The 25767-nt window shown below is 40.6% G+C and overlaps 1 protein-coding gene across 3 annotated transcripts in view; it reads left to right on the top strand.

Moving 5' to 3' along the window:
• Positions 1-14947, top strand: part of Qser1 (glutamine and serine rich 1) — a 63888-nt gene extending 48941 nt beyond the window's left edge. Inside the window, exons 9-12 of one of the 3 annotated variants that reach the window (XR_001783209.2) lie at positions 3684-3781; positions 6777-6929; positions 9151-9246; positions 11135-14945. Coding sequence is in view for 2 of the 3 variants with exons in the window: in NM_001123327.2 (NP_001116799.1) it covers positions 3684-3781; positions 6777-6929; positions 9151-9246; positions 11135-11275 (488 nt within the window). In the remaining variant the exon portion in view is untranslated. Of the gene's footprint in view, positions 1-3683; positions 3782-6776; positions 6930-9150; positions 9247-11134 lie in introns of all 3 variants that reach the window. The other 2 variants (NM_001123327.2, XM_006500459.3) reach the window with 2 other exon arrangements.
• Positions 14948-25767: the final 10820 nt, after the last annotated feature.

Here is a 25767-nt window from a genome sequence, read left to right as displayed (position 1 = left end):
AAATTTCATTTAAATTCAATGGCAAGACTGCAGGATTAAATGGGATTGGGGCATGACTGTAATCTCAGCACTTGAGTTGCAGAGGCATGTGGATCTCTGTGTATGTCACCCTGCTTGACATTTTTTTCCCTAATGCTTGCTGTTACTTATATACTTATTGTGGTATATGTAATGTATGCCAATACTGTGCTGGTAAATTAACAGCTATTTAATATGTTACCAAAAACTATTAATTTGTTTCTGTCATATTGTTACTCTCCCCTTTTCTAACGTAACCATTGTGACTCAATTTTTGACAATAGGTAACAATTATTTTTCTTCCTCTACTTTGTCTTTGCCTCAGATTCCAGTGAATTAAGAATATCTCACCTAGGTGTTGTGGTAAATACCTTTAATCACAGCATTCAGGAGTCAGAGGCAGGTGTATCTGAGTTCTAGGCCAGCTAGAATTACATAGTGAGACCAGTGTCAAACAAACTCTTTTAGTGGGATTAAAGTTAATGATAAGGTCCTTACATAACTAATATGTGCAAGCCCTGGCTCCATCTCCAGTGCTTGCTAGCCAGAAAAACAAGTCTTGTTCATATTCAATAACTTAGAATGTTAAACCAGTTTGTATTTTGTAGCATTACTTTTGTTAAATAATAAATGAGATTTAGAAAAATTAATCATCCTTCTAGTGGTCATTGTTTTGTTTTAGTTAAGATACAGTGCTAGGCATGGAGGTGCATGCATTTAATCACAGCACTTGAGAGGCAGAAGCAAGTGGATCAAAGCTAACCTGATCTATCTACCATGTTCTGTACCAGTCAGAACTGGCTATGTAATCAGGACTTGGGCAACAGATACCATTGCTGTGCAAAGTTGCTACTGCTTTCTTGCTTGTTTGATAAACCAACTATGCAGGCTGACCTTTGTTCTGAAAGCTAAATGCCGTTTATTTGTCTTATTTAGAGACAGGGTTTCTCTGTATAGCCCTGGCTGTCCTCAAACTCAGAGATCTATCTGCCTCTACCTCCAGCATGCTGGGATTAAAGGCTTGTGCCGCCACCCCCTCTGGCCTAATTAAATGCCAATTTCTTAAAAGCTATATTAAATATAAGCCATCAAATTTAATGTCTTCTAATAAACAGACACTTTGAAGTTCCCCTTCCAAAGAAGCATGTTACAAATATTTATGTTACAGAGAACACAGGTAAATACCTAGTAGCCCTTAAAGAGGAAACACAAAAATCCCTTTTAAAATTACAGGAAAGGGGCTGGAGAGATGGCTCAGTGGTTAAGAGCACCGACTGCTCTTCCAAAGGTCCTGAGTTCAATTCCCTGCAAACACATGGTGCCTCACAACCATCTGTAATGGGATTTGATACCCTTTTCTGGTGTGCCTGAAGGCAGATACAATGCACTTATATAAATAAAACTAAATAATTTTTTTTAAAAAAAAAATTACAGGAAAGCACAATTAAACAGGCGAAGGAAATGAACAAAACCATCCAAGATCTAAAAATGGAAATAGAAACAATAAAGAAATCACAAAGGGAGACAACCCTGGAGTTAGAAAACCTAGGAAAGAGATCAAGAGTCATAGATGCAAGCATCACCAACAGAATACAAGAGATAGGAGTGAGAATTTCAGGTGCAGAAGATACCATAGAAAACATTGACACAACAGTCATAGAAAATGCAAAATGCAAAAAGATCCTAATCCAAAACATCCAGGAAATCCAGGACATGATGAAAAGACAAAACCTAAGAATAGAAGAGAGTGAAGATTCCCAACTTAAAGGGCTAGTAAATATCTTTAACAGCCAGGCATGGTGGCGCACACCTTTAATCCCAGCGCTTAGGAGGCAGAGGCAGGCGGATTTCTGAGTTGGAGGCCAGCCAGGGCTACACAGAGAAACCCTGTCTCAAAAAAAAAAAAACAAAAACAAATAAAAAGATTTATTTATTAAAAAAATCTTTAGCAAAATTATAGAAGAAAACTTCCCTACCCTAAAGAAAGAGATGCCCATGAACATACAAGAAACCTACAGAACTACAAATAGACTGGATGCACTAAACAAAGGAACAATATGAAAAGCAGTAAGGGAAAAGGGTCAAGTAACATATAAAGGCAGGCCTATCAGAATTACACCAGACTTTTCACCAGAGACTATGAAAGCCAGAAGATCCTGGGCAAATGTCATACAGACCCTAAGAGATGCCAGCCCAGGCTACTATAACCAGCAAAAATATCAATTACCTTAGATAGACAAACCAAGATATTCCATGACAAAACCAAACTTACACAATATCTTTTCATAAATCCAGCCCTACAAAGGATAATAGATGGAAAACACCAACATAGGGAAGGAAACTACACCCTAGAAAAAGCAAGAAAGTAATCTTTCAACAAACCCAAAAGAAGAGAGCCACACAAACATAATTCCACCTCCAACAACAAAAATAACAGGAAGTAACAATCACTTTCCCTTAATATCTCTTAACATCAATGGACTCAATTACCCCCAAAAGACATAGACTAATAGACTGGATATGTAAACAGGGCCCAGCATTTTGCTGCATACAGGAAACCCACCTCAGTGACAAAGGCAGACACTACCTCAGAGGAAAAGGTTGGAAAGCAATTTTACAAGCAAATGGTCCCAAGAAACAAGCTGGAGTAGCCATTCTAATATCAAATAAAGTCAACTTTCAACCAAAAGTTATCAAAAAAGATAAGGAAGAACACTTCATGCTCAGCAGAGGAAAAATCTACCAAGATGAACTCTCAATTCTGAACATCTGTGCTCCAAATGCAAGGACACCCACATTCATAAAAGAAACTGCTAAAGCTCAAAGCACACATCGTACCCCACACAAATATAGTGAGGAGATAGAACCTGTGGAGACCACTTCCAGTAGATAGGTACAGCCTGTGGTCGATGGGTGGAGCCACCCATTCATCTCATAGTTTTTTTAACCCAGAAATGTTCCTGTCCAAAGGAAGAACAGGGACAAAAAATGGAACAGAGACTGAAGGAAAGGCCAGCCTGGGACTGCCCAAACCCAACACTTTCACCATGGTCAAGAGGTGCTTGTGGAGAGGAACCTGGGGAGGTCAGGCCAGCAACTGACCAATGCAGAGGGGGATGCTTGGAGCCAACCATCAGGCTGAACTCAGGGAACCTGGTGGGGGAACTGGCAGAAGGACTGGAGGAGCTAAGAGGGATTGCAACCCAATTGGAAGAAGAACATTGGCTGTCCTGACTACCCAATTCTCCCAGAGACTAAACCACCAACCAAGGAGTGTGCCTAAAGGGATCTTAGGCTGGAGATACACATGTAGCAGAGGATGGCCTTGCCTGACAGCAATGGAAGGGGAGGGCCTTGGTCCTGGGGAAATTTGGTACCCCAGAGTAGTGGGATCCTGGAGCTTGGGGTGGGAGAGGGTGGGTGGGTGGGGGAACACCTTCATATAGGCAAAAGGGAGAGGGGAGAGCAGATGTGGGATGGGGGTGGGAGTGGCAGAAAGCTAACCTGGAAGTGGAGTGTCATGGAGTGGGGACTTGGTGGAAGGCATAACCAGGAAGTAGGATATCATTTGAGATGTAAATGAATGGAATGATTAATAATAATAAAATAAATTAAAAATAAATATTTATGTTGATTACTTATCTTGTTAAAATAAATTATTTCAGATGAGCTACTTTTACCACATATGAAAAAAATAGATGGAATGCTGAATGATAACCGGAAAAGACTTCTTGTGAATCTTCATTTGGACCAGCCATTCAAGGTATTTCCTGTTAGTGATGTCATTAGCAAGCCTCAGAACAGTCAGTCTCAAACAAATAGAAAGAAGAGCTAACTAGGTGTTCTGACTTCGGTAAAAATATAACACTTTGTTAAAAATATAACAAGATTTGTTTATACATTATAAGTCTGTTCAGCGTATTTTTTAGCTTTTTGTTTGTGTGTTTTATGTTTAAATTCCTTTTTCAGTCATTTGTATGTAATATTCCTCCTATAATTTTTTTCATGTTTCCCAAAAGTAGTTTTCTTAAACTGCCATATTCACGTCTTGTGTTCATGTTCTTATATTTTTCAAAGACAACTTTTATTTTCTGTGTATAGATAAGTGTTTTGTTTGCATATGCTTCATGCAAAATGTGCATGCAGTCTTGTTATAATTTCTAAAAACTTAGACATTTTGGAATGGAGAGATGACTCAGCAGTGGACCCAGGTTGGATTCCCAGCACCTACATGGTGGCTCACACCCATCTGTGTCTCCAGTCTCAGGGACCCAATGCCCTCTTCTGCTACACACATGATACAGATAACATTTAGGCAACACCCTTATATACATTAAATCTTAAAAATAATTTAAAGAAATTTTATACTTCGACATTAAATCTATAATTACAGATTAGCTGGATGTGTGGGAACACACCTATAATCTCAACACTTGGGAGGTGGAGGCGAGATGAGGAGTTCTAGCTTTTACTATTAATATATCTAGAACAGAAAGATAATCTGAGCTCAGAAAATTTATCATCAAAGCTACTCAGTCCAGAAAACTTCCCAGGCTTCGTTTTTAATGCATAACACACTGAACTATCTGTTATGTCTGTTTCAACAGAGTTTGTTATTGTCTCCATGGATGGTAATTACACATGTTTGTGAAAAAAGTTACATATCTTTTTCTTTTTTTTTTTTTTTAAGATTTATTTACTCAGGCTGGAGAGATGGCTCAGAGGTTAAGGGCACCCGCCAGCTGCTCTTCCAGTGGTCCTGAGTTCAATTCCCAGCACTCACCGTGTTGCTTACAACCATCTGTAATGGGATCTGATACCCTCTTCTGGTGTGTCTGAAGACAGTGACGATGTGCTCATTACATATAAAAATAAAAATAAAAGATTTATTTATTTTATGTATGTGAGTACACAATTACTCTCATCGGACACACCAGAAGAGGGCATCAGATCCCATTATAGATGGTTGTGAACTACCATGTGATTGCTGGGAATTGAACTCAGGACCTCTAAAAGAATAGTCAGTGCTCTTAACCACTGAGCCACCTCTCCAGCCCCATTAAATATTCTTGAAATTCTTCAAATAGAAGACTAAGAAGAAATGTTTCCTTTAGAAATGTTTAGCATCATGAGGACATGGTGGATCATACCTGTAAGTTAAGCATTCTTGAGGTTGGGGCAGGAGGATCGTAAATTCCAGGCTAGGTTGGCCTACATAATAAGACTTTATCTTTAAAATAAGAAAAACTAAACAAGAGAAATATGTAATATGAAGGTAGGGGCATATAGTTCAGTGAGCGAGAGAATGCTTGCCTAAAACACATTAGCCACATTTATTGCTCTATACAACTCCCAAATAAAGGAAAGAAAAAAATACTTAGCACCACATGTTATCATAAACTTGGTGCCTTTTTAATTTAGATTTAACTTTTATGTGTGTCTTACCTACATGCATATAAGTGTGCTACAGGCATGCAGTGCCCTCCCAGGCAGAAAACAGCATCCAACCCCCACTTGAACTGTGATTACAAACACTTATAAGTCTTCATGTGGATGCTAGGAAGCAGCCCTGGTCCTCTGCCAGAGTGGAGTGTCTAAGCACGACACATCTCTAGACACATCTCTAGTCCCAGCGCTGTTGTAGTTTTAGGGTGTGTCCTAAGGCCTCCAGCGGCGCTGCTGCTCTGTCCTTACCCTGAAGGATCTTTGCCATCCTGTCCTCACTGGGAAATATAATTTACATCTGTATTAGTCTTTAAATTTCATTTATTGTGATTGGCAATTCTAGATCCAGAATTATTTAAGTGGGGTATTTTTAAGTGCAGAGTACCTGTGTATGTGATAAAAGCACAAGTAATGTGAGGTAGGAGTTGATGGTAGCTCTTCAGTAGATATGCCAAAAGTTGTACTATGTTTATCAAGTTTAATTTCCCTGTTACACTTAGAACTAAGAAAAATTGTAGTTTTTAAAATGTACTGTTTTCAGGTTCACAATACCAGTTTGTAAAATATGTCAGTCTGGAAAATTAAATTGCATTCTGAATCATAATTGTAACAGCATTTTAACCCTACTCTCATAATTCATGCTGTTGTTAGTTAAGTCGAATTTTAGAAACCTGTGGTCTGCAGGGTTCGTTCTGTACTATGTGCGGCTTTTCAGGTCACAGTGCCTTACCCAGCAGCTAGGGGCACCAATGTCAGAACCAGCTCTGCCATGTGGCCATTGTCTCATCAGTGGTGGCTCTCTGTCTGTGAAGAGCTCACGATCAAACTCTGGTTCAGGATCTTATCTCACAAGTTCTTTATGCAGTACAAGGAAGCAAAAGAAGTGAGACAGGAAACACGGCCATTATTCTTAACGTCTTCTGCCCACACGTTCATTTAGACTCCAGTGACTCACTCACTGGAGCTGGTTTACCTCGGTTCAAGGTATTAGTCACAGTTTAAGTGATAAGAGCTCTGAAGAGTGAATATGTTCCTACTTTCCAATCAGAGAGGGATTACTAATAATAGCTTAGGAGTTCCTTCAGCATGGTGTACTGTTGCTCAAAAACTGAGGACATATTATTAGCCCAGATTCAAAGAATGGAAAGACAGTCCAAACCATGTGGGCAAAAGTACAAAGAACTTGTAACTCTATCCCAGCTGTAGCCATCCGCATGGGTATATGTGTGTGTGCTTATGTGTATACGTTTTGAATGGCTGAATTCAGATTAGTTTTCTTCTGATGTCAGTTATTATCCTTCATTGTTTTAAAGAATGCTTTGGAAAGTTTTCCTGAACTGACAGTTATTACTCGAGACTCTAAAGCAAAGAGTGGAGGATCTGCTATTTCTAAGATCAAAATGAATGGCAAAGCTTATAATAAGAAAACTCTAAGGACTTCTAAAACAACCACTAAGTCTGCACAGGTAAGAATGCTTAATAAATAAACACAGTTCCTATGAAATCATCAAAATAAGCAAGTATGTTATTACAAAGGGTCAAATCTTTGGGGGAGGAATAAGCAGTGTGGTCTCAAGAGCAGGCACTGTTGTCTTCTCTGCATGCCTCGAGTTATACGCAGCAAATAGCAAGTACTCAAAATTTTTTTCACAGAATTTATAAAATAGAGTAATAAAGGAAACTATCCCATGTGCAAGTTTATGTGTTTGTACATAGGGGTTTTTTGTTGTTGTTGTTGTTTGTTTTTTGTTTGTTTTTGTTTTTGTTTTTTTTGAGACAGGGTTTCTCTGTGTAGCCCTGGCTGTCCTGGAACTCACTTTATAGACCAGGCTGGCCTCGAACTCAGAAATTCGCCTGCCTCTGCCTCCCAAGTGCTGGGATTAAAGGCGTGAGCCACCACCACCCGGCTTGTACATAGTTTTAAACTAATTAGTTTAATTCATTAATTTAAGTTTTAAAGTAATTAATTTTTAATTCAGTAAAAAATACTTATGTGCAACATTTTGAAATATGTGTATGCATTATAGAGAAGTAAACAAGGAAGTTAAATATTTTTAGCCTATTCAAAGTTATGTGTACAAAGTTTGGAAGCACATATATTAGTGTGTGTATGCAATATAAAATTGAATATTAATATACCTCTACAGTCATTAAAATGACATTTAAGGGCTAAAGAGATGGCTCAGTGGTTAAGAGCACTGACTGCTCTTCCAGAGGTCCTGAGTTTGAGTCGAGCAACCACATGGTGGCTCACAACCAACTGTAATGGGATCTGATGCCCTCTTCTGGTGTGTCTGAAGAGAGCAATGATATACTTATATACATAAAATAAATAAATCTTTATTTAAAAAATGACAGGTGTTCATCTCCATAGTATACATTATTGCAGTCTTTTCAGTATAACAATTTCACATAAAAATTGTATTCTAAGCTCAGTGGGGATAGCACATGCCTTTAATCCCAGAACTCAGGAGGCAGAAGCAGGTGGGTCTCTTGAGTTTGAGGCCAACGTGGTCTACAGATTTCAGGACAGCCAAGGCTACACAGAGAAACCATGTCTGGAAAAACAACTTATTTTGTAAGCGAGACATGGTGGTCCCCCCCAATCCCCCTTTGAGTCAAGGTCTCACTATACTTTGCTGTATAAACCAGGTTGACTTTAAACTCAAAGACTCATCTGCTTCTGGAGAACCAAGATTAAAATCTATGTAAACTGGGTGGTGGCGGCACACACTTTTAATCCCAGTACTCAGGAAGCAGAGACGGGTAGACCTCTGCATTTGAGGCCAGCCTGGTCTACAGGGTGAATTCCACAACCTCCAAAGCTACTACACAGAGAAATTGTCTTGAAAAACCAAAAATAAATAAATTAAATCAAATGCCATCACGTGTGATTTAAAATTGTTTACTTTATGCAAAGAAGAGATAGACCCCCATTAATTGTCTCTCAGACAACTACAACAAAATACTTATAGTGTGCCAAATACAGTACTAAGTACTGGAGTACTAGAGAGATGGCTCTATCATACCTATATACGTAATCAAAAACAGTAGAATAAATCAAAGTACCAGGGTAACAGCTGGTAAAAACTCCATGTTCTCATATAAATTCTATTTAATGGATAAGGATGCAGTGATATACATATAATAAACACAAAGTTATTCAAGTTATAGGTGGGTAAAAAATATGTTAGAACCTCTGTGAGGTGCACGTTGTGGGTCACTATGTATTGAGTGATTTTTTTTTTTTCTTATCAGAAAAGTAATGCACGGAGGTAAATGGCAGGAGGATCAGGGGTTCAAAGCCAGCCTTAACCTCATGGAACCTGTTTAAGAAAGAGATAGAGGTCCCGTAATCCTGGTACTGGGGAGGCAGGCATATCTGAGGCCTAGGCTGGCCAGAGCTGCAGAGGGAGACCCTGACTCAGCAACAGGAGAATATAGCAGGCAACACGTCTATTATTTTGCTATCTAAAATGTTTCTACTTAGATTTTTTTTATGCTAGTTTGTTTTTCAAATGGCATGTACTCATAATATGATAAAGGTGAATTAAAATATAATTTAAGTTTAAGCTCATGTATATGAATACAGCCTTATACCTTACCATATTAAGACATTTTTCAGGTTCTTCTATAATTACCTCTGATGTTACATGAAAAATGCCTGTGACCATCTTTCTGTTTTAGGAGTTTGCTGTTGATCCAGAGAAAATACAGTTATATTCCTTATATCATTCACTCCATCATTATAAATACCATGTTTATCTCATATGTAAGAATGAGGTAATTTCTTTTTATTTATTTAAAATTAAGTAACATGTTATTTAAAATGTGTTTGTTTGTTTGTTTGGGTTTGTTAATGTTGTTTGATTTTCAAGACAGGGTTTTTCTGTTTACCACTACCTGTCCTGGAACTTACTCTATAGACCAGGCTAGCCTTAAACTCACAGAGATCTATCTGGCTATGTTTTCCAAATTCTGGGATTAAAGGTGTGTACCACCACTGCCTGGCTCACTAATACCTATTCTAACCAGTTCTATAAAGTGTATGTCTGTGTGTGTCCACATGCATGCACATTTAAAATTTATTTTTATGCCGGACGGTGGTAGCGCACGCCTTTAATCCCAGCACTTGGGAGGCAGAGGCAGACGGATTTTTTAGTACAAGGCCAGCCTGAGTGAGTTCCAGGACAGCCAGGGCTATACAGAGAAACCCTGTCTCGAAAAAAAAAATTTTTTTATTCTGTGTGTTTAAGTGTTTTACCTGTATCTATGTCTCTATACTGTGTTTGTAATGTGTTTTCAGAGGTCAGAAGAGGTCATTGGAGCCTCTGGACTAGAGTACAGACAGTTGTGAGCCACCATGTGGACAGTGGAAAGCAAACCCAGGTCTTCAAGAGTAGTAACTGCTCTTGACTGCTGAGCCTTCTCCAGCCTCATAGTACTAGTTTTATGAGTATCAGTTTAAATTAGCAGAGCCATACCTGATATGTTAGGCAACAGCCTCAAATAGACATATGTTCTTAAGTCTAAAGCAGAAAGCAAAGATGGTGGATGCAAATTATATTGACTATTTTGACAGTGATATGAGTTAGCGTTCATATCAGTATTTGTTATTTGGGGGGTGCTGGAGACATAGCTTGCTTAGTGTTTTAGTGCACTGGCTGCTCTAAAAAGGACTTGGGCTCTATAGCACCCATATGGTGGTTAACAACCATTGTTAGCTCCATTTACAAAGAATCTGATACCCTTTTATGGCCTCTGTAAGCACTAGGTACGTGGGTGGGTGCATATATATATATATATATATACACATACATACATACATACATACACACACACACATACACATTCAGGCAAAACCCCCTTTATATAAAATAGTATTTGTTATTGGCTTTTAAGACAATTGGAAGAAAATTTGAAAGCATGAAGCAGCTGGGTAGTTGGTCGCTCACGCCTTTAATCCCAGCACTTGGGAGGCAGATACAGGAGGATCTTTGAGTTTGAGGCCAGCCTGGTCTACAGAGTGAGTTCCAGGGCAGTCAGGACTATACAGAGAAACCTTGTTTTGAAAAACAAAACAAAATAAGGCATGAAGTACTTTACTAAGACTTTTACTCTGCCCTGTGGAGCCAAGATAACAGGAGTTGATCTTAACTTACCTGGAAAAAAAAATCATTTGCTATGGCTGGGGTAAGGTGAGTGAAACTGATCAACTAAAAGGCAGGATCCAAAAAGAAAAAGGGAAAGAAAAAAGCCGGGCAGTGGTGGCGCACACCTTTAATCCCAGCACTTGGGAGGCAGAGGCAGGTGGACTTCTGAATTTGAGGCCAGCCTGGTCTACAGAGTGAGTTCTAGGACAACCAGGGCTATATAGAGAAACTCTGTCTCGAAAAACAAAAAAAAAAAAAAAAAAAAAAAAAAAAAAAAAAAAAAAAAGGAAAAGAATGAAAGGCAGGGTCATGCCTCTAATCCCAGCACTCAGGAGGATCACTGTGAATTCAAATCCTGGGTTTGAGTTCTGGGCTAGCCAAGACTACATAGTGAACCTGTCTCATTTGAAAACAAAAACAGAAAGGGCAGTACCTGCAGGTGTGTTTGTAAGGCTTTAGAAAGGATTTAAGTTTAAAGTGGTATGTGTAAACTAATGCAATGATTTAATTTCTTTTAGATATCATCTGTGCAGAAAAAAAATGAAGATTTAGGACAGGAAGAAATTGTTCAACTTTGTATGAAAAATGTAAAGTGGGTGGAGGACCTATTTGAAAAATTTGGAGAACTTCTAAATCATGTACAACAGAAATGTTCCTAACATGTCCACAGAATCCCACGTTTTTATAGCACTAATGAAGTGTGGAAGGCTAGTGTCACAGATAATGCAGCCCTCTAGCAGAGGCCTCTTGTAGCATTCCCCTGCCGTGGGGAACTGTGACCAGACCTTTGCTGCCATGGAAACCAGTCCTTTTATCCTAATGAATGGTTTTTCTATTTTATAAACTGTGGGGTGACTGTCAAATGATAAAGCATGCACTAAGTATAATTTTATTGCTAGAGAAATAACATTGACGTGATCTGACTTTTCCCCCATGACATGTCAGAAGTAAAGAGACAGCAGAAAGCATTTGTGTCTGGCCACAGTGCAGAAAGTATTGTAAGTTGTGGAAAGTGATCTGGTGTGTGGCATCCTGTGTAAAAATGTCTTCAATTTAGAACATGAAGCTCAGCAGCTGCACCCTGCCCTGTGGACTCCTTTTGCATGTCCGGGAAATGGTGTGGAGCTGTGCAATTCTGTGACTGCTTTTTGTGTCGAGTTACATTGTGATGGAAAAAAAATGACATATTATTTTCCCTGTTTCAAAGAAAAGTATTTTTGTTTATAGTGTGTTTTTACTTTGGAAATTTTTCAACTGTACATTTTCTTTTACTGATAGTTGTATTTTTCACAAGAAAATGTGGTTTTAATTGTTCTTTCTGTGCTTCATTGTTTTCAGTAAGCCCTGTGTAGGTACATGTCATTTGCAGCATAGATTCTGTCTTGAAGTGGACATTTTTGTTCATACCCTTTTGCCATGTTATTACTCAGAAGATTCATTCGGTGCTAGAATTAGTTTAGCTTTATAAATGGGACTGTGTGAAACACTGCATTTAATTTCATATTTCATAAAATAAATTTCTTACCAAACTAGCACTTGATTTATAACTGATTTTTCAACATAAAAATTATTGCCAGGCATAGTAGTGCATGCCTTTAATCCCAGCACTTGGGAAGCAGAGGCAGTCAGATCTCTTGAGTTCAGGCCAACCTAGTCTACATAGCTCCAGGACAGCCAGAGCTTCATACTGAGACCTTGTCCCCCTAGTACCCCCCACCCCACCCCACAAAATTAACTACTGATACAGTTTGATGGCCCAGTGGGTATAGGCACTTTCAGCCAAGCTTGACAACCTGAGTTCCAAGACCCACACTGTGGAATAAGAGAACCAACTTCTGCAGAAGTCATGTCCCTACACAGATACACACATCAGGCTGTATGCAGTGTTACACACAGCTTTCCTAACTCTCAGAACTGGAAGTGGAGTTCTCCTTCGGTGCCTTTAACCCGCCTGTAAGCACACTAGTGTAGCTTCCTTAAGTTTGATGGCATTTCAAGTGGTTTAGCTGAAACAGTGAATGTATGACCTTGTGTTGTTTATTTTTGTTGCCAACAGGATGCCTTCTTTGTGAAGATATAATAGTGTCACTCTAAACGATGGCCTTTTTTAGGATTCAGAAGCAGTTGTAAATCATCGAACCTTTGTTTATTTTACCACCAGTTAGTGCCTTACTCCCTATCTAGAAAGCAGTGTTACTGTCCAGTGCCCAAATAAGACATGCTTACATGGGCAAACCTATTGTCTTGACTTTGAGAACAGACAATTCTTACACTTAAAACTTCAAGTAAACTGACAAGAATTGAAGTTAACATGCCCCTTGGTTTAAGAATAAAACACTGTTAACACTGGGTTAAAATGAATATCTGAGTTAGGCTTACATATTTATTTCCGGTGATTGTCTTATTAAAAGCAATATCCTTAGCATTTTTACCTGCTGTTTGGCTCTGTGGTACCAAGTCATGGGAATTTCTCTCGGGGTCAAATGTTCCATTTCTGAAGGTTTAGAAGCCTACTTTGTGAACAGAAGTGACCTAATAGGCTTATTTTATGTAACAGCAATGCTGTTGGCAAGAGAATCCTGAGATTTCATTTTATAAGCAGAGGAGAACAGGACACAGCCATGTTCCAGTCTTATAGCATTGACCCTGAACACCGTGTCTTTCTAACATGGAGCTGACACGCCTATATATCTTTACCTGTATCTTGAATTAAAATATACAGAGCATGTTTGAACTTCTTTTTCATGAATAAATCTCTCAAGGATAAGCTTATTAAGAAATACCCATTTCTTTATTGGTTTTGTTGTTTAAAGCAGGGTCTCACACTCTAGCCCAGGCTGGTCTAGAACTCAATATTAGTCCATTGGCTCCAAATTCATGGCAGCCCACCTGTCTCAGCCTCCAAAATGCTGGGATCATAGACGTGAGCCACCATGCCTAGCTTTCTGTTCCCTTGTGAACTGCAGTTGCCCTCGGCCTGTTCATAGCTGAGTCCTGTTGTAAACCATTTCACAAGTGAAGGCCAGGTCCTGTGAGCTTCCCTCAAGACCCTGCTGCTCAGAGGAATTGCACCTCTCGTTTATTCTTACAGCATAGGAAATATCAGCCTCAGGCCGTAGAGGAAAGTGGGACTATTCTATAGCCACACACCAGTCCTTTCTCTATAGGAAGCTAAAGAAATGTTTAGTTGGTTAGTGTTTACCAGGGAATTTGAAATGTATGATATAGGAAAACATTTACGTTGTAGACAAAGAGGTGAAGCACACGTTGCCATAAGCTAGGAAAATGTTAAGAAAGATTGGATTTTCCTACTTATAGAGATCTGGAGGGTGGGGATGTGGCTCAGTGCTTTACACTGGCTAGCATGTCTGAGACCCTGGGCTTCCTCCACAACCCTCATCCCTCAAGCACACATAGAGAGCTGGGGTAATTTCATGTAAAAGTTATTCTGTGTTGATATTTATTACTACCCCAGAAAACTGGTTGCCAAAGGGGCCTCCTTGCCATTTTGATATAACCTAGTTACTACTTGATCTCTAATAAATCTAAATTTATGGTGACTTATCACAGTAAGTTGAAGTAGAAACTGTCCATTTTCCTATGGTTTTGCCAAATTGGAAGTATTGGTAAGATAGCAATTAATCATATTTTTAAATGTTTAATAAATTTTCCTATTTTTGAAAGTTCTAAATTTATTTAAATTTCTGAAACTTGAAAATTTATAGATGGGATTACTCATTAGGGCTATTTTCAAAGCTTCACATTTTTAAGCTAATTTTTTTATTAATTTACCATTTATTCTCCTTGAAGCAGATAAATTCCAACCTATAGCTCTAAAGATACAGCTGTTTGTGTTTGTGTGTTTGTGTCCATCGCTGATTCAAATGAGTGGTTGAAGAAAGGGTCTCCTTCCCGTTTCCTCACAGTCCCCTCTCTATATACCGCAGCTCCCCCCCCCCCCCGCCCCCGTGAGATCTGCACGGGGATTGTTTCAGGTGTAGGGAACGAAGCTTAATGTAGTTGCAGAATGCAATTCTTTTAGTTTGTTTTAAATGTTTTAGTTTCACAAAAAATGCTTTTCAAATACAGTGAAATAGCCCAGGATATGCATTAACTCAGATACACAGCTGTTGTCATCTGTGTTCACAAATGCATGTTTTTGAAAATTACCTCTATAAAGAACAACTAAGGCTAAGGATACAAAAGCTTGCATTTGTAGTCCAGAATTTTCAATTGGTCCATTATACCATGTACGGAAATGTGAAAGACAATTTTGTATATTTGTTACTAACTCAGATCATTAAAATGAAAACAATTTTTTAAACAAAATCAGAATGTGTTTGGATTTTTTACCTTTCTGTTTTAAGATTTAAAAGCAGCAGGTATTGTATAACTAAAAGCTATACATCACGTTCATATTTCTTGGAGAATACATAGAGTATTACCAGACTAGGTTATATGGTGCTAGCACTTGGAAGACAGCAGCAGGCAGTTGGAGGCCAGTTAAAGCTACTTAGTGAAACTACATCTCAAACCTAGACCCACATATTTCAAGTGAAGTTACTGTCAGCATTTAGTCTTTTGTTTTGGTTTTTTTGGTTGGTTGGTTGGTTGGTTGGTTGGTTGGTTTGGGTTGTTTTGTTTTGTTTTGGTTTGGTTTTTGGTTTTGGTTTTTGGTTTTTCAAGATAGAGTTTCTTTGTATAGCCCTGGCTGACCTGGAACTCACTTTGTAGACCAGGCTGGCCTCCAACTCAGAAATCTGCCTGCCTCTGCCTCCTGAGTGCTGGGACCAAAGGCGTGCGCCACCACACCCGGCGCAGCATTTAGTCTCTTGTTTAGCCTATTAAAACCCTGGTTTGGGGGATGGAGAGATGGCTTAGCAGTTAACACTGGCTGCTTGCTCTTCTAAAGGACCTGGCTTCAATTCTCAACAACCACATGGCAGCTGACAACTATAACTCCAGTTCCAGGGGATCCAATACCTTCACACATATATGCAGGCAAAATAGCAATGCACATAAAATAGATTATATGAAAAAATATACTTCTAGGCAAAGCTTTATAATAACAATAATTCAAATGAAAACAAAACAAAACACTGGTTCTTCATCCCTTTACACAGAAAAGGCCTTACAAGTGCTAGAAAGATGCATGTTCTTGCAGGGAGGTCTGGGTTTGGTTACCACATGGCAGCTCACACTTAACTCTAGTTGCAAGGGATCTAACACTCTCTTCTGACCTCCACAGGCTTAAGGCATGTAAGACATACACAAACATGTATGCAGACAGAAACTCATAAAAGAGAAATCCATTAACCTGGCAGAGTACTTCAGCACAGGCCCTAACACTGCTCTGCTAGCTGGAAATTGCTGTTCATTCTAGTGTTTCCCACATAGAACTTTAGAAATCGCCACTGAGGGGCTGGAGAGAGCTCCTTGTTTAAGAGCACATGCTCTCAGAGGGGCCAACTACTCTTCTCAGTTCCCACCAGGCAGCTCACCAGCATCCATAACGCCAGTCCAGAGGATGGAACCTCCTCTCTGACCTCCACCAGCAACAGGTACTCCATGGAGCACACACATACATGCAGGCGAAACACTCAACAAGCCAAGTTATTCAAACGATTTGCATTGCAAAGCTAAAGGGTAGCCCTTCCACTTTTTCCACTGTTTCGTTACTGTTTCCTTACTGTCTGGTCACATCTCAAGAGAAGTTTTCTGAGCTCTCTATCCCTGTCCTTGAGATATTTCTGGACCTGTGAGGTGGCTCAGCAGCTGAAACATTCCTTGCACACCTGGTGATCTGAGTTGGATCCCTAGAACCCATGTAAAGCTGTGGGGAGAACCGACTCCACAAAACTGGCAGCTCATCTCCACACGTGTTCCTTGGCATCATACACAAAATGTAATTAAAAACCAATACTAACCAATACTACATCTTTTTCTTCCAAATAAATTTGATTAGCTTTATACATCACCTGTTCTGTGCCTCAGCTTTAAGAAGTCATCAGTTTGAAAAGTGTGCTCCAAAGTTAAGCTAAGCTAGGTTGTTGGCCATTTTTAGTTATACATATATCTCCTCTTCAGCTACAATGAATTATTTAGTGCTAAGTGGTTTCAAATGAAAGGAAGGTACGATTACCTATTTGTCTTACCTATTTTCTGATGTTAATCAGGAGTCAAGGAATTACCTTGTTATGTTTTACACATAGCTGTGCTGTTTAGGAAAAGTTACTTTTTATCCAAATGGAGATTATGATTTTTTTAATTTGGCTTCTAGACTTAGTACAAGGAAACAACAAAAACTCAGTAAACGCCCCAGGCCCTCCTCACAACCCTTGACTGCTTTGGACAACCTCTTTTTTTTTTTTTTTTTTTTAAGGATGTATATGGGGATTTGTCTGCATGTGTGTATGTGTGCTTTCTGCCTGGTACCCAAGGATGCTCTGGATCCCCCAAAACTGGAGTTAGAGTTGTAAGCTGACATGTATGTAGGTACTGAGGACTGACACTGAAGCAGCCTGTGATCTTAACCACTGAGCCATCTCTGTACCCCTACATCTTATGTTTTTAAAGTAGCATACAAGGGTGTGTGTGTGTGTGTGTGTGTGTGTGTAATCTGAACTTATTCATCCCCTTAACCCTCTGCTCTTCCTCATCTCCTACCGCTCCTTCACTAGTCCTCTTTTCAAATACTCTTGCCTTGTGTTTCACATCACACAAATTCCATCACCCTTCCCTGCCCTCTTTAAAGATCTCTTCCCTCATCCCATTCATGACCACATATGCACACACACAAACTCCTCATGAGAACGCAATATCTTGCTTAATATGTCCTCCAGTTCTATCCACATATTACAGGCCTGAGAGTCCATTTGGAAAGATGGCCTCTAAAGAGGTGATTAAGATGACATAAGGAGCTGGGCAGTGGTGGTGCACGCCTTTAATCCCAGCACTTGGGAGGCAGGGGCAGGCGAATTTCTGAGTTCGAGGCCAACCTGGTCTACAAAGTGAGTTCCAGGACAGCCAGGGCTACACAGAGAAACCCTGTCTCGAAAAAAAACCAAAAAACAAAAAAAAAAAAAACAAAAAAAGATGACATAAGAGAGGATACCAAATCCCATAGTAATGGTAGTAGCTTTGTTCTTGTTTCATACCATCCATGTATGCCAGGCTAGCCTCGAGCTCACAGAGTCACCTCGCTGCTAGAATTAAAGTTGCATGCTGCCACACCCACCAAGGAGAAACAGCAAAGGTGTATAAAGGCAGCCTTCTGCAAACTGTGGAGAGGCAGGAGAAACCACACCAGCCAATGCTTCAAACCTGTGCTTCCAGCCTTCAGAACTGCTGGGGAGATGTAAACAAGTGTGTTCACTGAAGAAAGAGTATGATGACAAACCAAAGTGTGGTTCCATGCAAGTCCAGCTTTGTTAGCAGAGTTGATCTGGCTTGTTACAGGAGCATTGAAAGACCCTAATCAGCCACTCCACCCCAGTATGAATGACAGCTGCTTTTATATATCTCTGTGTGTGTGCGCGCGCGCACACGCGAATATAAATGCATATGAGGATCCCCTGGAGCTAGAGTTACAGGCAGTTCTGAGCTACCTGATATGGGTGCTGGGAACTGAACTTGGGTCCTCTTCAAGAACAATATGGCCTCTTAGCCACTGAGCCTTTTTCTCCAGCACGCGCAGGTGATAGCTTCTTGAAGGTTGCTGATTTGAATGTGAATATCTCCCTCCCTTTTTATTATTTATTTATTTATTAATTTATTTATTTTGAGATCAGGTAGGCTACGCTGCTCTGAATCTTATTATGTAGACCAGATTACCCTCAAATTTGGCATTTGAGCCTCTCAAGTGCTGAGACTACAAGTGTAATGAGCCTCCTAGCCTGCCTCTGAAAGTTTCTTCTTGTATTTGTATGCCATCCCAGTTTTCTTCAATGTGGGCTTTTTTATTTGGTTGGGTTTTGTTTTTGAGTCAAGGTTTCTATGTACCTTTGACTGTTATTGCATCTCTGTAGACCAGGCTGGCCTCAAAGTCACAGATCTGCCTGTCTCTGCTTCCTGCGTGCAGGGATTAAAGGTGTGTGCTAGCAGCACTGCTCTTCCTCCCAACTTTCTTGTAGTTGCTATTTGCATGGTGCATTTTTTGTGCTTTTAGTTTCAATAAACTCATGCATTTATTGGTGCTGTGATTTGAACCCCCAGGACCTTGTGCATTGCAAGCATGTATCACTTGCTTATACTCCTACCAAATATATTTATTTTTATGGATATTTTTCCTCCATGTATGTCTGTGCACCATAGACATCTAGTGCCTATAGAGGCCAGAAGAGGGTGCCAAATCCCTTGAAACGAGACTTACAAACTGTGTGAGCCACCTCACAAGTGCTTGGACTAGAACCTAGTCCTCCGCAAGGACAGCAGGTGATCAGCTCGAGTTTGGCATTTCTATTCTTTTATTTATTTGTTTACTTTTTGTTTGTTGAGATAGTCTCCCTGCAGACCAGACTGGACCTGAACTCATGCTATCAATCCTTCTTCCTCAGGTTCTTCCATGATGGGATTACAACTGTGTTTCACCAAGTCTAACTACGTAAATATTTATTTTTTTCTTTGTGTTTTCAGACAGGCTCTCGCTACATAGCTCTGACTATCCTGGTACTCATTATGTAGATCAGGCTGGCCTTGAACCAACAGAGATCTGTCTCTTTCTGCCTCCCGAGTGCTGAGATTAAAGGCACCTGCCACCATACTTGGCTAGTAAATATTTTCTTTTCTTTTTAATTTTTAAAAAATTTTATGTAAATGATACCAGATCCCATTACTGATGGCTGTGAGCCACCATGTGGTTGCTAGGAATTGAACTCGGGACCTCTGGAAGAACAGTCACTGCTGAGCCACCTATCCAGCTCAGTAAATATTTTCTTTTCCTTTCCCTTTCTTTCTTTCTTTCTTTCTTTCTTTCTTTCTTTCTTTCTTTCTTTCTTTCTTTCTTTCTTCCTTTCTTCCTTTCTTCCTTTCTTTCTTTTGTTTTGTTTTTGTTTTTTCGAGACAGGGTTTCTCTGTATAGCCCTGGCTGTTCTGGAACTCACTCTGTAGTCCAGACTGGCCTCGAACTCATAGATCCACCTGCCTCTGCCTCCTAAGTGCTGGGATCAGAGGCGTGCACCACCACGCCTGCCCAGTAAATATTTTCTAATATAGCCTTTAAATTCTTTATTTTCACTATAATTTTTGTTTTGGTCAGTTGCTATAGAATTTACTACATATAATCTTACCAGAGCCTGCTTTGGACTTATGAGCCTATTTACATATGGAAATATCACCTCAGATAGCTCTAGTCCCTTTCTGCCTTTTTTGTTGTAATGTGATACGTACTGCCTCCCCTAATGTGAGGATCCTAACAGTGCAGTCCTGTGGTTATTGGTTTATCATTTGGAGTTAGTTCCTTAGCACAGTAAAGCTTTGCTTCTACATAACTCTACACATATCATATAATTGCTTTTTTAAATCATCCTAATAGCCAGGCAGTGGAGGTGCATGCCTTTAATCCCAGCACTCGAGAGGCAGAGGCAGGTGAATATCTGAGTTCGAGGCCAGCATGGTCTACAAAGTGAGTTCCAGGACAGCCAGGGCTACACAGAGAAACTCTGTCTCAAAACAAACAAACAAAAAACAAAACAACAAAACCAAAAATTGAGCAGGAGTTAAGAGTTTATCCTGCTGTTTGCAGAAGGTCTGAGTTTAGTACTCGTGTCAAGAGGCTCACAATGGCTGTAACTCCAGCTCCAAGGGATGAAAGGACTCTAGTGTCCACAGACACCCACATACATGAACAAACACCATCCCCTCCCACACTCACGAAAGTGTATACACACACACACACACACACACACACACAGAGAGGCACTTAAAAACCATACAAATAAAAAGATGTTAGAATAGCAACAACACTCACTTAAAGACCACCTGTGGCCTGACTCCTTTCCCAGGTAGGGAAGGAGATTCCACTAGGAATCTCACAAGACTGCCTGCCTGCCTTTCAACTGAAGCTCTCCAGTCCAGCTCTGCTGGAGAAGCAGAGGCTGTGCTTCTCTGTGTCCTCACACCTGTGTGACCAACTCCCCTAGTCAATGGCGTGTTGTTCTATCATCTTGATCAGTGACACCCAGAGTCAGTTTTCCTACAAACTAAGCAAATCAAGGTTCATTTAAGGGAAGTTTTTGAAGTCAATGTTTGACCTTTGTTCCAACCCCGGGGAGGCCTCTTCCCAGGGTTCTGTTCTAGACACTGCCTAGCTAACTGGCTGTATCCTGAATCTCCTCCGTCAGTTAGTTGCCTCTTGCCCCAACACCACGGTTCTCTTCTTGTGTCTTCAGGCTCAATTCTCTCCACTATTGTTGCATGAAAGTCGGTTCCTTTCAAAAAGGTTAGAAATTATCTCCCTCCTCCCCAACCTCAACTGAGACAGGATTTCCCTGTAGAGTCCTGGCTGCCCTAGAACTTACTTTGTAGACCAAACTGGCCTTGAACTCAGAGAGCTGCCTGGCTCTGCCTCCTTAGTGCTGGGTTTGTAGGAGTGAGCCACCACTGTCCAGCTGGTTAGGTATATTTCTTATCATTTATTAAGTATATGTGGGAGTGTTTGTGTGTGATTGTATGCAAATATAGATACAGGTGCCCTAGAAAGTCTAAGGTATCAGATCTCCTGGACCTGGAGTTAGGAGTTGTGGGTTGTCATTGTGCTAGACACTGAACTCAGGTTGTCTGGGAAAGTAGTAGGTACTCATAACTGCTGCTGAGTTAAACAGTTGTTTCAAAAGATGATTTTGATCTGGGCAGTGGTGGCACACACCTTTAATCCCAGCACTTGGAGGGGGCAGGCAGATCTCCGATTTTGAGGCCAGCCTGGTCTACAGAGTGAGTTCCAGGGCAGCCAGGGATACACAGAGAAACCTTTTCACAAACAAATAAAACTGGGGCTGAAGAGATGGCTCAGATATTAAGAGCACTGACTGCTCTTCTGAAGGTCCTGAGTTCAAATCCCAGCAACCACATGGTGGCTCACAACCATCCATAATGAAAGGTCTTCTGGTGTATCTAAAGACAGCTACAGTGTACTTAGATATAATAATAAATAAATTTGCTGGGCGTGGTGGTGCACGCTTTAATCCCAGCACTTGAGAGGCAGAGGCAGGCGGATTTCTGAGTTCGAGGCCAGCCTGGTCTACAGAGTGAGTTCCAGGACAGCTAGGGCTATACAGAGAAATCCTGTCTCAAAAAATAAATAAATAAATAAATAAATAAATATGAATTCAAATAAACAAACAAGACCAGTTGAAATGTACACTGATAGGTAAGTGGACAAAGAAAATATTGACACATAGATGACAAACAAACAACAAAACAAAACCCAATCAACCAACCAAAAACCAGTGTTTTCCAGACACAACAGGGCAGGTACACATATGAAATCAGTGATTGTGACAGCAGGCATCAAATCTGCCCAAACTCAAGTCAAAACAAAACAAAACAAACAAAAAACAAAAACAAAAAGAGGAAGGAAGGTGGGCACAAAGTCCCACTCCTAACTCAGGAGTTTGTTTGGGTTGGGGTTTCTTTGTTTTTCCAGGCAGGGTTTCTCTGTGTAGACTGGGCTGTCCTGAATCTCTGTAGACCAGGCTGTCTTCCTCTTCTTTAAAAAAAAAGAAAAAACTTATTTACTTATTATATGTAAGTACACTATAGCTGTCTTCAGACACCCCAGAAGAGGGGATCAGATCTCATTACAGATGGTTGTGAGCCACCATGTGGTTGCTGGGATTTGAACCCAGGACCTTTGGAAGAGCAGTCAGTGCTCTTAACCACTGAGCTATCTCTCCAACACCTTCACAACCCCCACCCCTAGCGCTCCAGGCTGTCTTCAAACTCAGAGATTTGCCTGCTGAGGGCTGGGGTTAAAGGTGTGAACCATCACAGCCAGGCTGGAGCTATTGGTTTTAGGTAACTGCTGGGAGAAGGAGAGTCAGATTTCTTTAAAGATGGGACCCCTGGTATATGAGCTGCACTCTAGGGCAAACCCTGTGCCGATACAAACTGGGCTTGATGGATTCATGAGACTGACAGAGAGCAAGTGAACCCACAAGAGTGTGCACTCAAACACATACAAGACTGGGTGGGGAGGGAGGTGGGGATGAAGTGAGAATGTGATATGATAGAATTTTTTTTTAATTTTTATTATTTCATGTGTATGGGTGTTTTGCCTGCTTGTATGTCTGTCTGAGGGTGTCAGAAACCCTGGAACTGGAGTTATAGATGCGTGTGAGCTGCCGTGTAGATACTGGGAATTGAACCCTGATCCTCTGGAAGATGAGCCAGTGCTCTTATTACTGAATCATCTCTCAGAGCCTATTTTTCTGTCTGGGGGAGAGAAAAAAAAAAAAGGGAGCTTGTCTTAGTTCGGGTTTCTATTGCTGTGATGAAACACTGACCAAAAGCAACTCGAGGAGGAAGGACTTATTTTCATCTTACCGCCCACCACCCATGAGAAAACAAGGCAGGCACCAACCAGAGCTGATGCAGGCGCTGTGAAGGTGCTGCTTACTGGCCGGCTCAACCTGCTTTTGTACAAAATCTAGAACCACCCTCCCAGAGATGGCACCACCCACAGTGGGCGGGGCCCTCCCACATCACTAATTAAGTCCTACAGGCTTACCTATGGCTGGATCTTATGAATGCCTTTGTTCAGCATCTGTAGTCCCAGCTAGTCGGGAGACTGAGGCAGGAGGATTGCTTGCGCCCAGACCCCAACACTCTCAGCAGACAGAGAGAGGCAAGCAGATCTCGGTGAGTTCATGGCTAACCTGGTCTACTTAGAAAGGTCCGCGGGGCAGCGGACCTTTTTTTAAACCTAAGTTTAAAGCAGACTTTAACCCCAGCACTTGGGAGGCAGCGGTAGGTGGATCTCTGAGTTCGAGGCCAGGCTGGTCTACAGAGTGAGTTCCAGGACAGCCATGGCTACACAGAGAAACCCTGTCTCGAAAAAAACAAAACAAAACAAAACAACCAAACAAAAAAAGGTCCTAGCCAATCAGAACAACATTGTGAGACCCTGTTTCAAATAAACAAATAAAATAAAATAAAATTAGAAAACCTTTAAATATTGGGATAGCATTGGAAATGTAAATGAGGAAAATACCTAATAAAAATATTTTTTAAAAAAACACCTTTAAATAGAAAAGGACATGATAATAAAACCTGTCTGAAGCTAGAGGTGTGGCTCAGTGGTATAGGAATTGTGAACATGTGACTCCCAGGGTTAATTGATGCCCTAGCTCTAAACCAGATGAACAAAAACTACAAAAGGCTGCCCCAAGCATCACTGTTTTACACTGCTGCAGAAAACAGGAACAGGAGATTTCTCTCTCTCTCTCTCTCTCTCTCTCTCTCTCTCTCTCTCTCTCTCTCTCTCTCACACACACACACACACACACACACACATACACACTGTGCCAGAACAGAATAGATGAATGAATCATAAACTTTCTGCTCTGTTTCCTACCTCTTGACTGGTTTGGACTTGTTCTTAGACCACTTTACATCAAGTGAAGTTCTTCCCATAGGCTAGACATGTCTTTCCCACAGCTAGAAATAGCTAATGATGAAAGTGATTTTCAAGCATTTTGTACAAGGAATAAAAACACTGTTCATGCGAAGCCCTGGTGGAATGTGCCTGTAATCCTAGCACTTGGGAGGCTAGGGACCTCAAGTTCAAGGCTAGCCTGAGTTACATGTGGAGCTAGCCTGAGCTACATGTGGGGTGAGGGAAGGTTTTGGGGGGAGACACAAGACAAACCTCCAAACAAAAACTAATGTGCAATAGTAACAGTCTGGGTGCATGATGCCAATATTTTTATAGTACAGAAAGAAAAAAGAACAGAGCAAAATAGGCCAAAGGCTGTATAGCTGTGCATTGAATTAAAAAGGAGTGGAGAAAGAAGAAACTTACTGTCTGTGACACTTGTTAGTTACAAGAGAAATTTAAGATTTTTTTGGTTGTTCCTAAACAAATTTTTTAAAATTATGAAGCTGGTGTGCTGGCATGTGTGTGTGGGGGTGTCCCCTGTGGAGAAGGGTCTTATGCATAGTAGACAATTATCCTAACAACAAACTACATACATCCCCAGCCCAAAGGTGATTTCTTTTAGAGCTTTATATTTTTACTAGAATAACCAAAGCATCCACTCCATTCCTGAGACTACACAGATGAGAGGTTCAAATATGCTCACTTGCCTGGCTGATTTTCCAGTTTGGTAGGAATTAGGATATATGTGTGCCGAAATGATTAGATTAGCTATACAAATGGGGCCTGGGTAGTGGTGGTGGTGTAGGCCTGTAATCCCAGCACTTGGGAGGCTGAGGCAGCAGCAATGTCATAAGGTTGAAGCTAGCTTGAGCTACACATATAATTAGTTACAATCCACCATAGGTTATACAGCAAAACCCTACTTCAACACAAAATATATAAGTGAATAATAATGTGTTTAATAAGCACAACAAATGGGAAAATCTGTGTAGTGAAGAAGGTGGGAAGAGGGTTAGGTCTCCCTGGGTATACTCAATGTAGATAGAAAATGCCAGTATTCTAACTAGACTAGACAAACACAGCACAAACTCTTGAAAAATGCCTCAGTCATACATAAAATGCCAAAAATGATCACTACGCAAACCTGCCTTTTTTCAAAAGATCCAATGTTAGTATTTGTCAAATTTATTTTCCAGGATGGTGAAATGTCAATGGTTATAAGAACTATGTTACTATGACCATGAAGACCCAAGTTCGGAGTCTGCAGAGGCCAGAAGAGGGCATCAGAAACCCTGGAGTTGGGGTTACAGACCAGTGGTTGTGAGCAGGCACATGGGTACTGGGAACTGAACTCTGATCCTTTGCTAGTAAAGCAAGAGCTGTACCTGCTGAATCGTCTCTCTAGCCCCCGCCCCCCAGTTAGCGTTTCTTCTAGGCCCTGCCCCATAGTTACCTGGCAACAGCCAGGTATGCCTGCCTGACTCACTGTAAAAGGGGCTGCTTGACGCCTCCTCACTCTCTTACCTACCATCTTACACTCTTCCCTCTCTGTCCCTC

This window comes from Mus musculus, chromosome 2, assembly GCF_000001635.26.
Source record: "Mus musculus strain C57BL/6J chromosome 2, GRCm38.p6 C57BL/6J".
Taxonomy (NCBI): Eukaryota; Metazoa; Chordata; class Mammalia; order Rodentia; family Muridae; genus Mus; species Mus musculus.
Note: the sequence above shows the minus strand (reverse complement) of the source record. Positions and strands in the feature narration are given on the sequence as shown.